The sequence below is a fragment of the Phoenix dactylifera genome, chromosome 8, assembly GCF_009389715.1.
Source record: "Phoenix dactylifera cultivar Barhee BC4 chromosome 8, palm_55x_up_171113_PBpolish2nd_filt_p, whole genome shotgun sequence".
In the NCBI taxonomy this organism is placed as follows: Eukaryota; Viridiplantae; Streptophyta; class Magnoliopsida; order Arecales; family Arecaceae; genus Phoenix; species Phoenix dactylifera.
Genome location: NC_052399.1, coordinates 29,479,590 through 29,493,024, shown reverse-complemented (window position 1 = coordinate 29,493,024; position 13,435 = coordinate 29,479,590). Strand labels below are relative to the sequence as shown.

General features: G+C 41.6%; 1 protein-coding gene across 6 annotated transcripts; it reads right to left on the bottom strand.

The window, feature by feature from the left end:
- Window positions 1-4,692: 4,692 nt before the first annotated feature.
- Window positions 4,693-13,034, bottom strand: LOC103721101. Of its 6 annotated transcripts, none has more exons than XM_008811153.4 (4): window positions 12,796-13,034; window positions 5,530-5,719; window positions 5,343-5,439; window positions 4,693-5,268 (listed from the first exon to the last, which is right to left on the bottom strand). In XM_008811153.4, the coding sequence occupies exons 2-4, from the start codon at window positions 5,659-5,661 to the stop codon at window positions 4,916-4,918; spliced, it is 582 nt and encodes a 193-aa protein (XP_008809375.2). In that variant the 5' UTR covers window positions 5,662-5,719; window positions 12,796-13,034; the 3' UTR covers window positions 4,693-4,915. The 6 variants fall into 6 exon arrangements, with proteins under 6 accessions (XP_008809375.2, XP_017701666.2, XP_008809377.2 ...); XM_017846177.3 differs by having other exon boundaries at window positions 5,346-5,439; window positions 12,796-13,033; XM_008811155.4 differs by lacking the exon at window positions 5,530-5,719 and having other exon boundaries at window positions 12,796-13,033.
- Window positions 13,035-13,435: the final 401 nt, after the last annotated feature.

The window sequence follows — 13,435 nt, the reverse complement described above, 5'->3', positions numbered from 1 at the left end:
ATGGCAACGAGGAGATCGGCAGGTGGGTTGAGGGCCATGGACTTGGTTCGGTGAATCGGAAGAAAGAAAATACTAATACTACAGTGAGGAAGGGGCCTGGGAGGAGCCAAGAAAGGATGGGAAAGAAATGGCCAGGCGAGGGGTCTCTTTGTAGGCAAGGATGGGAAACGAATGGCCAGGCGGGGGTCTGTTTCTAGGCAAGGATGGGAAACAAATTACTCTTGGACTTGTCTTTTCTAACTTGCGTGAGGTCAAAGACGGCGACGAAAGAACAAGAAAAACTCGACCTTATCTTTAACGATGGAAATGGAAACTCGAGACTTCATTTTGGTGGTTGTTCAATTTTTTTTTTTAACGGTGGAAATAGAAACTCGAGTCTTTATTTTGGTTGTTCTTCAATTTTTTTGTTTTAAAAAAATTGTTGTTCAATTTATTATCTTGTCTTTTGATGTTGGAATTATATATATATTATCGAGATTTTCTCTCCAAAAAATGAAATATTGGTTATGATGGTAAGTAGGCCATATTTTATGTTTTGGAGTGCTACTTGTTTGTTTCATCTAGATTAATTAATTTTCATGTATTGTGGCCCACCAAATCCAATATATTCTTAGACATTTTTGTCAGGAAGGATGGACTAATTCAGGGCTCACACCATTTGGACTCAAGTCATGCTGCGCCTAAATTGTTGGTCAAAGTCTCAGGTCTGCACCTAGACCTGATGATTGGGCTTATTGAGGGCCTCAGGACTCTTTAAGAGTTGGCCATGGCTTAGATCTGATCTACCAAAGCTAATCTATGATGTGGGAATACATATGGGCAGGACAAAATATGGGTTTTGTACATAATTTACCGACAACATGAGTATAAAAAGCTTCAAGTTTATGCACCTTTTTTTCCGTGAGAGGATGGTAGGTGGAAAAAAAAAATGGCGCCTCAAAATACTCAAGTTTCTTGCTACAGCACAAGTAAAGTTGATTGAAGGCCGGACTTGGGCACAAAAAATTTGGAATCAATCATAATTTTCACGTCCCATCATGTAGTATGGTTCGTTTTCTTTGTCTCCCTTCATAGAACGTTGATCCTTATGTACTTGTATACGTAGAGTCAACATTTTTAATTGGTGGTAAAAGGAATACTAAATTAAAAGGCAAGCTAGGATTTAAGGAATATGATTCACCGGAATACTAACTTAAAAGGCACTTTCTTTAAACGGATTATCCATGGTACATTTAGGCTTACAAAATTATGCACAAGGAGAGCCAGTAGTACAAGTTTAATTTGAAAAGCCAAGAACCTCAAGACAAAAGCTTCGTGGAATCTTGATTCACCGGCAAGTAGAGCCTTAACAAGTGAAAGATGGGATCAGAATCGTAGAAGAGGGGGTCTCTCGATTTTAAGTGGCCTCGCAATATGGAAAGTGGATAAGCCTCTGGGATTTTAGCTGTTTTACTCATGAGCGAAGGAGGCTTTCCTATTTTTAATAATTAGAGATCAAGTTTCATTCCAACCAATGTGCCTCGGACTTTGTACCAAAAAAAATTAATAATTAGAGAGCAAGGCGTCAACGGTCAAAAGGACTGCTAATTGGATTAAGATGGCTGTCGAAGGTGATTCCTTGTGGACCACTTGGAGGAAAAAAAACATGATGGGGTTGTTTTGTCATATTTGGTTTGCGAAAAATTGGAGAATTTTTCTTCACCACCCATGCTCGGTCTTCTCTATCCTGCAAACGACTCTTTGAACCTTCCATTGATGGGAACATCCCGGCTTTTTTTTTTTTTGTTACACATCTAGGTTAATTTTTTATTGATTACTAATAGATCCTTGTAACTCCTTTGGCTGCTCGGTAACTTAGTGTGCGCTTGTTCTTCTTATCTTTCTTTCCTCTCAATCTTCTTTAAATATATAAATTTTAAATTTAAGTAAAATAATAGTTTGAGTATTCCAATTTTGATATATATCCAATTGACTAGTTTTAGGAGAGTGATGTGATGGGTCGGTAGAAAAGTTCTTTAATTGGTTCCCTAATTTCTATCAAGCTTAAGGGTTAGTATTCATCATCAATCTCCGATTTCTTAGAACAACTAAGGACTAGTTTAGTTTGCGGAAAAAAAAAGGTGAAAAAATGGGTCAAAGAGAAAATGGAGAGACGCTTCATTTTGCTATGGTATTCAACTCCATTTTGCCTTCATCTCTCCCGCTATTCTTGAAGCCGGCAATCTATTACTAATTTATGTCAGCACTGGTTTCTTTCTTTCCAAGCAGCACGCAAAAGGCCAGAAAAGAAAAAAAAAATTCTACAATTGAACAATCTGAATATAACCTATTCAACTATTTATTTTTCCATCAAAAACAGAAACTAACCTTTTTTTAGATAGTAAGATAAGCGGCAGATAAATACTTGTTAACCAGAAAAAATTACAGGATCTAGATCAAGTAACTCAAAATCAAAATAAACGGACAAAAAGTGATAAGAAACCCAAAAAATAAGATGTTGACACTAAGATCTTATTAAAAAACAGAATAATCATAAAATAAATTAAACTTTCCGCAGACCTTATTCCAAGTAACGATGCAGCCAGCACAACTCCCAAATAACGAAATTATTGATACAGGGGAGGAGAAGAGCTCCTCGTAATATCGTAAGACGAAAAAGCGAAACAAAAATACAATATGCCCCAGCCTAGAAAAGATGGTTTCCTGTGATGCCAAACTCGTATCCAATCTTAAGCGGCGACAAAGGCAACTTGCCCCACCCAAACCGTGTCCTGCTCTTCAGCCATTGAAGCCTCAGATTAAAGGATTCTATCTTATCTATAATCGAGTCAGTAACTCGAATCTGAGGGATCCCTTTTTTTTATACAAATGAATCTATTTCACCATCCCAAGTATTTTACCATGAGATTTTTTTTTTTTTTGAAGAAACGGGTTGTGCAGCGAAAGAGTACTACAAAATTATTGTTGTAATGGTAAAAAATAATGAAATTTAGTTTTCAGGTAACAATACTCAAATCTAAAAATGCTGAAGGAATATCTATCAACAGCAAAACGAAAAATTGCAATCTAATATGTGGAAAAACTCTCTGTTGCTCATAGGGAGAGCAATCTCTTTTGAGTGGCCCTTCTTTTCTTTTCTCGAACATCAAACATGGCATCGCTTCTCTTCTCCCCCTTCATGACATCGAGCCCAACTCGGTTCGTGGCAACGACCCTCTACTACTGGATATGGCAGTGGACACGGCAGCCCTGCCTCCATCCCCTGTCCCTAATCTGGCCGAATCTTTGTGTCCCTTCCGATCTGTCCCTCCCTCTGTTCCTGCCCATGACGGATGCTGCTGCCGCCGCCATCACGTCGGTCTCCACCGTCGCCACCACAATCTCCTTCACCTCCACCTCCATCTCCCCCCGTGCCACCGTCATCATCACCACTTCCAAACCACGACTATATCACCTTCCACTACCATCACCCCCACAACTAGCAGTCACTATATCCCTCTCAACCACCACCACCACCAAAAAATTTCACCGCCATCACCACCATCTTCACCACCATCTCCACCTCCACACCACCACTGCCACCGGCATCATCTCCACCTCCGCCTCTGAACCACCTCAACGCCTCTGCCAGCATCATCTCCACCACCGCCACTGCCGGCAGCATCAATACCACCTCCAAACTCTACACCACCACCGTCGCCAGCATCATAACCATATCAACCTCCAAATCAGCAACGTCATCGGCGTAATCTTCACCTCCACCTCAACACCATACCACCACTGCCGGCATCATCTCTACCTCCTCCACCCAGCAGCGCCGCCGCCGCCGCCGCCGCCGCCGGCGGCGGCGGCGGCATCAAGCCCACCTCCGCCTCCGCACCACCGCCACTGTCAGCATGGGCATCATCTCCATCTCCCCCACCACACCACCACCGCCGCTAACACCAGCATCATCTCGACCACCTCCTCCAGACCACCGCCGCCGCTGCCACTGGCATCAACACCACCGCCGCTGCCACACCACCAGCACTGCCACCACCGGCATCAACAGCAACTCCACCTCCACACCACCATTGATGTTGGTGCCATCTCCACCGTTACACGACCTCCACCGCCGCCGCAGTCATCGGAATCTCCACCTCCACCTCACCATCGCCGCAGTCATCGGCATCAATACCACCTCCACCTCCACCTCCACCTCCACAGCACTATCGGCGTCGGCACCAGCATAATCTCAAACTCCACCTCCAAAACACCACCAGCTCCTTCATCACACCACCTCCACCTCTGCACCACCATCACCGTGGCATCGGCACAAGCATCACACACCACCACCGTCATCACCTCTGCCTCCATCTTCACACAACCTCCATCTAGGCCATCGCAGCTGCCACCACCGGCATTATCAGATCATCTCCACCTCCACACCATCACCACTGTCGACGACATCATCTCCACCTTCAACTGGACACCGCCACCACCTCCACAGCTCCGCATCAACACCACCTCCGCCTGCACATAACCACCCACTCAACAACTCAACCCCCAAACGGGAACCGCCTTATTTTTCATCATTCAATTGCTATATTTTGTTCATCATCTAGTAATTTTCTCCATGCTTTTAAACAGGCTCTCGAAGTATCCAGTTTTTACTTAAAAACAACACAAAAGCGTACACAAGAATAATCTCGGTAGTAGAAGCAAGCAACAACAATCCCCATTTACTTGAAGAACTCAACAAACAGACAGAGTGAAGGAAACACTCGTAAAAGACTAGTAACACAGAACAGAGAAAAGCTCTTGATTATTCCTAGCAAAAAAAAAAGCTCTTGATTATTTAAAACAGAAAGAAGCAGAACCAGCGGACTACAGGGATTAAGGCGTTCCTTGAGTATCATCTATTGGTCCAAATCGATTAGCCGGCCACCAGAATGAGACAAGTGGAATTAAGGAACATGGTGAATACGGATACGGCTAGGGTCACCGAGATCAATCTATCGGCGGAGATCGGCAGCCCTGGTATCCCGGAGGAGATTGGCATAAAGAAGTAGATCACCAGCAGGCCAAGGAAGAAGACTGTGAAATTGGCAATCAGAATCATCATCTGGAATATAAGCCTCGACTGAGCGCCCGCCAGCAAGAACCCTCCAAAGGCGACACAGAGGGCAAACATGGCGACCGCCACCAGCCTGCGGCGGATTGTATGCTCCGTCGGAGCTTGGCCGGGGAGGAGTCGTTGGGCGAGGTCGTAGGCGGCCATCGGACCCCCTGAAATGAAATGAAAGAAAATGAGAGAGAAAACAGACGGGAATACCAGAAGGTCTTGAATTGAGATTGCTCACGACCATCGCCTTCCCCTTCGAGAAGCTTATAATGGAGGAGAAGCCCAAAACCGAGGGGATGACGACTGCCCGTGACGACTGTCCCGTGACGACTGTCCTACAAAATGAATGTATATATTTCAATAAAACCCTTCACTCCTTCTCAGCCCATAACTTTGATTTTGGCCAAAATCGCGACTTTGAAAACCTTGCACCACGCACGTTCACGCCTGCATGAAGCCTGCTTCACAATGGAGCAAGCTTGGGCCTGTGGTTCTTTCTCAGGATAAAGCCGAAATGGGCTCAGCCCATGTGGCCCATTGACACTCCTCTTATGCATGAATTGCCATGAAAATGAAGGCACAGCTGCTGAAAACTACACATGCCTAAGTCCATACCTGCATTATAGTGTGCTAATTAACAAGCTTTTGTGTTACTCTCCCCTAGATTACTTCAACCATCATTCATATTACATCAAGCTAAGTCGAATAGACTCGTCTTAGGGTGGAAATAATATTCGATTAGCGATGCTTACTATTACAACACGAAAGATGCCCCAAAATTCACCTGCTTCACGTTTCGGGACACAGTTCCTAAAGGAATTTTCTTGTGGTTGGTTTTGACGAACAAACTTCACATAAAAAAACATTGGCCAAGAAAGGATAGAGAGTTGGCAATAGTTGCCTTTTATATGGTGCACGTTTAGAGATGCCTTTTATTTGCTCGAGCTGTTTGGTCGCCTCTTGTATCATGTCTCCATATTAGGGGTTTGTCTTACAATCTTCAGATTTTATAGTCATCATAATGGAGAAGAAACGTATAGTCTACCTTAGGGAAAGGATGAGATCATTTGTTCATGGCTCTAATGTGGCATATTTGGCATGAAAGGAATTTCAGGTTCTGTCATAAGCGTAAGTCTCCAGCTTCTTCTGTTCTTCATAAAACCCTTCACTCCTTCTCAATGTAGCATTACTTATGTTCAGCTGAATCATCTAGAAGTCACAAGACCCTTTCTATCGGATTGTCTTCCCTCCTTTAGTTACTCACTTTATGTTTCATTTTCCTATACTCTCTTGTAAAACATCACTATACTTTCTATTACTTTTAAAATACATTGGGGGAAGTCTCACTTCCTCCACTTGCTTTGGAGGCGCAAGAAGAATTATAAAAGCTCTTTAATCTACTAGCAGAATAACAAGAAGCACTCGAGTCCAATACCTACAAGTATGAGAAGAATAAGATTTAATCTGACATGAGTTGAGCTGATATGGCAAGTCAGACATCCTTTACAAATAATCAATGATGGAGAAACTGACTTTTTAGTAGTTTAGCATTGCAACTTGCAATCTTAGTTGCATTATACGCACACAAGATGAGGTTGCAAAGAAGCGCTCTAAAGTGGTCCAAGTAGGGATGGGGCAGTACCGACAACTACTCGAGCAAGAATTTTTCCAGGTAGTGTAAAAAAAAATTCCCACCTCGTAAAAGTTGGTTTGGGCCATGGGAGGTCTTCAATGAGGCACGATGCACCAGAGAAGAATCTGATAACAGAGAAGTCGAAGAAATAAAAAAGGACGGAGAAGGAAATGAGCCATTAAGAAACCTCATTAGATTATGACCATGAAGAATAGGAATAAGTTGGCATTATTGCTATAAAAAAGATACTTTTGCAATCAGGGTGAGTAATGTTGGGTCGTGAAAGGAGTAGAGATTGGGGTGGTCCAAAGTAGAAGTGGAAGATGATGCCATTAAGAAAAAAAGAGAGTAAGAGAGACATTGGTCAGAAGGCTCTAATACAATAAAATAACTAAGGATTTAGGAAGATCTCACTCTTTGACTTGAATTGCGAAGAGGATATCTGTATTTGTACTTGAGCTTGAGTAGTTACAAAATAAGGATAACATGGAATGTTATGAAAAAATGAGGGATGGGGAGTACGTTCCAACAAACTATAGTTTGAATCAAGATGATAGGAATGGGAGAGAAAGGAATAACACAGTGGATGCTAGAAGTCCAAAGCTCACCCTTCTCTCCTTGCATAAATAGTAGAGCTAAGAAATTAATTGCCAAAACCCTCCTAATAATCTCGCCCGTACGTTTCAATCTATATAATACAGGCAATTTTGACACAGCTGATCATTTTGATGGTCTGACAAAGCACACGGATCCTTCAACTATTTATCGAGATATATGCCGAGCGCATGAGGTTGAGCTAATGATGTTGGACTCAAGGATCCTTCCCCATGGATGTCGAGCTCATAATGTCGAGCTAATAATCCATACTTTCATGCATCTCGAGCATGATTCACAAGCCTATGTTATCAGTCCATCAGTTAATCTGATGGGTATCGTATCAAACCAGAATGAGTAAATACTGTAATAATCGATGCTTTAAATAGATAGAGGTGATGAAATATTACATTGATGTTTCATGATTTGGATCCAACAAAACAATAGGCCAACTGCTTTCAATATGTGCATGTCATATGCACAGGTTTGCAATATGTGCCCCACTGACTTGAAGGCGATTGTGTTTTAACTCATGGATTTAGAAGCAGCCAGCATGAATCTCAAAGCCTCATGGAAGGCACCTGTGTCTAGCAAGAGAGTCAATACCACTATTTATCATGTCCAACAGATATTCGTTGACTCTAGTAAATCCTTCTCAAACATTTCTACTAGATGCTTAAGATCTTGAGCTACGGTCTTTGTTAACAACTTAAACCACACAGAGATTACCCACGACTTGCTAATGTGTCAGCCAGAACCTTAAGATCTCTTTGAAAGCGTATAAAGTTGTGGGCTGGAGTTTAAAATGATCTTGTAGCGTAAACTACTTAGATACATCATAATCAAAGACAACGATGGAGCAGAAAAAAACAAAAAAGAACTAATCGTGGTTCAATTGCTACGCTGTTTCTCCTGATGTTATCAACGGTATAGCCTTTGATATCCTCGTCCCACTATTCGTGCTCTTTCATTGTTTGAGCACAAGCCTAGGATTTCTCCTCCATGGACAGGCCCTCATGGGAGAGGTCTGGTTTCTCATGATTTTGGACTAGACTGAGGCTAAGAAGCTACCACACTCCATATGAATCTATGTCCATTTTCTGTTTCAAAGTGGCATGGAGCGCACAGTGATTTGCCAATCACCTTATAGGTCGTCCCAACTTGTTGGTGAAACTTGAGAGAACACTTGTTTCCAGTAATTAGAGATTTTTTTAATGGAAGGGGAGGCAGAAGTCATCCAATCTATTAAAAAGAACTAAAAAGAATTACATGACAATCGATATGTTACAGATAAGAAGCAAATATATGAACAAAGAAAAGGAAAATAAATAAATAAATAAATAAGAGGAAGGACAGAATAGGGGAACAGCAAAGGGGAGTATCCAAATAGAAAAAGACTAGGATTAGAATAGCTTCACAGAAGGAACAATCTGATGCTTCGATCCCAGTTAAGCCCCTGACCATTCTACCTAAGGTTTCCAAAGTCCTAGAGCAGTCCAATCGCCTCTGGTTCAGACGACTTCAGAAAGATGACTTAAACTCAAGCCTGTTATTCTTGCCTTAGAGGTGATCAAATCCCTCAAAGTGCCCTCCATCTTTTTTCCATCAGATAAATCTCTTAGTACAGTCTTTAGCTTCGCTCAGACTTTGTTGTAACTAGGAAGGTCCTTTAGCTGAAGAAGAACCAGCCAATCATTAAACAGATTGAGCCCTCGCCAAGCAGTGGATGCTGCAGAGGAGACCTTAGAAAAGCCTAGACTTCCTCTCCTTCTAGCAGGACCAGGAGATTGCGGCAATAAGCATGAATACAGTTATCTGAATATCCTTTGCAAAATATTTCTGTTTCCAATCTATACAAAGATCTGAGAATTTAGATGGTGGATGTGGTACTTCCAACTGCTGACAAACAACAACCTAAATGGCCTTGGCCTAATCACACTGGAGGAAGAAATGATCCACTAGTTCTGTCGGTCAATGACTCCTACATATCTCTCTAGCTTCCTCTGAAGATTTTCCCTAGTACTGAGTTTATTCTTTAAGCACAAGAGAAAGCCCTTAACTACAGATACATTGTAATAAAAGTTGCATGCAACTGAAATTGCAGCAATTACATTTGCATACAGCTGAAATTTGTTTGTTTAGATGGATGAAACTTTAATAGCTCCAATTTAAATTTTTCTTTTGCAAAGTTGCAAATGATATTGCAATGGATTAACCAAATGAGGTGGGATCACCATTTAGCCGATACCGATATAGTACCAGGAAAGCATTATCTGTGTCCTCGAATTTCTAGTGCTTCTTGATGAGAGATGTGTCGATGAATATATAAAAACTGGCACCGTGGGTCTTGACCACACGCCATGGATGGCCTTGCAAATGCTCAACATGGAGATGGAAGCACAGGCCTTCGATGGCCATGGGTAAAGCAGTTGGGGCAGTTGTGGGGCAAGGAGCGGCGCGTATATGGTGGAAGAGATGAGAGGCTTTGGGCCATTGGTGGGTGCAGAGTGGGCCCACAGGATGGCACTCTAGAGAAAGGTGTTTGCATGAGGGATTTTATCAAGCAGCTTGCGAGCGGACTCGCGATGGACGAGTTGCCATAAGCTCAGTGAGCCAGGTAACGAAGAAGCAATGGGGATGACGAGGCCGGTTTCGGAGGATGGCACCGAGGATTAGTACCAAATATGGATATTTGTGACTGAGGGAGTTCTAGAAAAACAACTTCTTTTTCTTTACATGAATCACATATAGAACGTATTTGGTATTTGGATATTATCCATATCAATGACCTGGTGAATTATTCACGATGCGATGAGACTTATGAATAGAATAGAAATGATCTATAAATGATCAAGAGAGAAAAAAATTCATGAATTTTCATTCTGAAATGCTCATTGAAGTAGTGTAGTGGTTGAATCAACTGAGTAGTCAAAAATACATAATTCTAATCCACCTCTTCATCTCACCATCCGCCATATATTATGATTATAATACATAACAATTTAGATCCTTTCCCGCAAAGAAAAGGAAAGCAAGCAGCATTGCAGAATAAAGGGTGTACCATAGCAGGGCCAAAGTGATATCATTACTTTGGCATCTAACCCCGTGGAGTGCAACTTCAGGTATTGGAATATGACAGACGAAGGATGAAGGGAAGTAGTGGGGAACGGCCTGTTAAAAGGTAATTTGCAACAGGAGGAAAGATGACGCTGAAAGAAAGCAACAGGAGGATGTCATGGCATGGGAGGATGTAGTTAAGGATCCATCACGACTAATCTCTAGGTTTCTAGAAATTGAAGATGTAGCTAAGAGTGACAGAATTTCTTTTACTAATTACTCACAGGTTGTTGGAAGAAACATCTTATAGAGGCCGAATCCAAACTTACAATTAACTTTCTGTTGAACCCTCCATTATCCTTGTTGTTAATCACAATATTCCATCAATAACATGATTCACATATTAATAAATTAGAAGTTCTATAAGCGAACTTGGGCATTTCTAACAATTCATAAATGATAATTCATGTGGACAAAAGAACGAACAAATAGCAAATAGAACTTCAGCAAACAATTTATGAGCATATTGTTCTATCTCACAATTCCAAACTAAGCTTTGATAAAAAGAAAGAACCAAGGGAGAAAAAAAAGGCAGAGAGGCATAACAGAAAATGTAAGACTAAATATAAAACAGACAAAACATTAGAAAATAAATGTTAATCAATGAGTAATAGTGCTCTTACAACCGCAACATTAAGAACAATATTGGTCATGGAAGAGCATCATCCTAGAAGTGCATATTAGTTAATTCTACCTACAGTATTTTAGAGGCTTGCTAATAATTTCCAATGATGCTTTAAATCGCTTGACAGATTCAAGATTATGTTGTTCCTTCCTACATAAAGAGTAGTGTTTCCTCTGAAGAGAGGCCTATTTCCAGATTTTGTTTGTTCCTCTGGTATCTGGCATAACCGCATTTACTCATGAAAGTTGTGAGATAACCAGCAGGTATATCTTCACAAGGGTCCATAACTACATAGTGTAATTTAGCTTAGGCAAGAAAGCAATTCGTGTAGAACCTCGTCTCTCCAAGACTCAACAGTCTCTTAAGAGCACACAAGAAGAGGATCAGAAACCATAAGTAAAAGCTACTAGATGATCTGCAACGTTGGTGAAGATACATGATGCAGTTTACTGTGTATAACTTTCAAAGTCAGATTGTAGTCAAAACATCAATAGCAAGAAATACTGCATCAAAAAATAAGCAGAAGTATCAGAGTTCAGAAATATCAGGGGGGGCAAAATAGTGTTAAAAGAGTGTTTACCGAGTATGACAGGTTTGTTTCTCCAGACCAACAACCATGTCTACATGGATGTTTTCTCATTCTGACTGATTTAAAATAGTGTTATTTCAGTTAAATGTGATAGGAAGCATGGACACCAAAGAAGTTACTATCTTTAAAATTTAATTACCGCCCATTCAACTTCATAGATCTCTATTCATCATGCACCTCATACTTTGCCTTCAGAGCTTTAGCTACCCTAATCTTTCAAACTTGTTATAAAGCCATGCCAATCTTGCTACGAACTTTTTTGCAAATGATGTTCCTTCACTGCTGCTGCTGTTGTTAGTTTGCCTGGTTTAATTAATGGTGCCTCCAACTAATAGTAATTGCTTTTCTCCTACATCAATCATGCCAACACCTCGAATATAATCTAAATTGGGACAAGAATGCATCTCAATGCACAATTCAATATCTATTTTTCAGCTCATCCTACAATTATGGAACCTCTTTTCTTCTGTGAGAAAGTATAGTTCTGCAATCATAGTTATATATCTACATAGTTACGGATTCTTTCTAGTTTAATTATCATCACGAGATTATCCTTTGTCAAGGCTACATCTACAAAATAGCTTAACACTGGTCTGAATAATCCACCCACCACAGAAGAGAAAGTGGTCACAAGCAGATCAAGATACGGTCATCTCATCTACTTCAACTAGTCAAATGAGCACCATTGATGGAATCATCTCCATCAATTGGCCTGATCCAATTTTTGCTTTCAAACTGCTATCAGGGCTGGTTTCCATCCAAGTAGCGCGTGAAAGAAAAAAATAAAGACATGTGCCTACTAAAGTAAATTTGCTAAGAACGCAGGGCAACCATAATAATCTAGAAGGATCTCAGAGAAAAACTGAACTTCCCATAAAAACACAAAAATATACAAAGAAATACGATTTTTTTTTGTTACGATAACTGGATCCACGATAATCGGTATTTACATGATCTCGATACCACATGACCGATCATGGGGGTAGGATTTGGATTCCTAACTAAAAGAATAATCACAAAACCGGATCAACTTTAAAACGCCCCAAACCTTAATAAGATTAAATTAAAAGCGTTTTGGGCTTTTGAACAGATCTAAGACATGTGCAATCAAAGATGCGATAGAGGCAACTCACCGAGCCCCACGCAGTGCTCTCATCCGCGGATATTTGTGGGTTTTTGAAGGAAAACAGCGAGAACAGCCGCATCGGCGACGACGGCGGACTCGACGACCTAAGCTATCACGAAGTTCCGCCAACCCCTGCAGCCGAAGCTTGGGGGAAGGGACGCAAGGGCGGCAGCGGCCGCGGCCGCGGAACAGTGGGGGGTGGACGGCGAGAGTGAGAAACGGGCGTGGACGGGGGCAAGAGACCGGTGGCCTTCCTCATCTCGCGGCATGTGGGGTCCCAGACACACTCCTACGCCTCCTGGTCCCACTTAGGGAATCAATTGGTCACCGTTGGGCCACGCTAGTGACTGAGACAAATATTTTTGTGAGCAAAGAGGCCCCAAATTCTATGATCAGATGGTGGTTAAAAAAATAAATTTAGATTTGCCTGAAAGTTGGATGCTTTCTGAGATGGGACCGGGGTGTAGCTTTCTGAAATGCACCCTATTTTATTTAATTATATCACCTACGTACGCACGCTCTTTCTTATGATCAAAGAAAATCAACTCTCTTACTCCAGCATCACAGTCCCGCAAGAGCAACCCGGAACCGCACGCTCACCGCACACAACAGAGCACAAGCGCCCAAACATGGAACGCCGAAATTAA

Bases quoted from the DNA above. Each gene is read 5' to 3' on its own strand.
- LOC103721101 (XM_008811153.4), bottom strand. From the start codon at position 5,661: ATGCATAAGAGGAGTGTCAATGGGCCACATGGGCTGAGCCCATTTCGG. The intron at 5,440-5,529 runs GTTTTCAAAGTC...TTCATTTTGTAG, and splicing joins GTGAACGTGCGTGGTGCAAG to GACAGTCGTCACGGGACAGT. The intron at 5,269-5,342 runs GTGAGCAATCTC...ATTTCATTTCAG, and splicing joins CGAAGGGGAAGGCGATGGTC to GGGGTCCGATGGCCGCCTAC.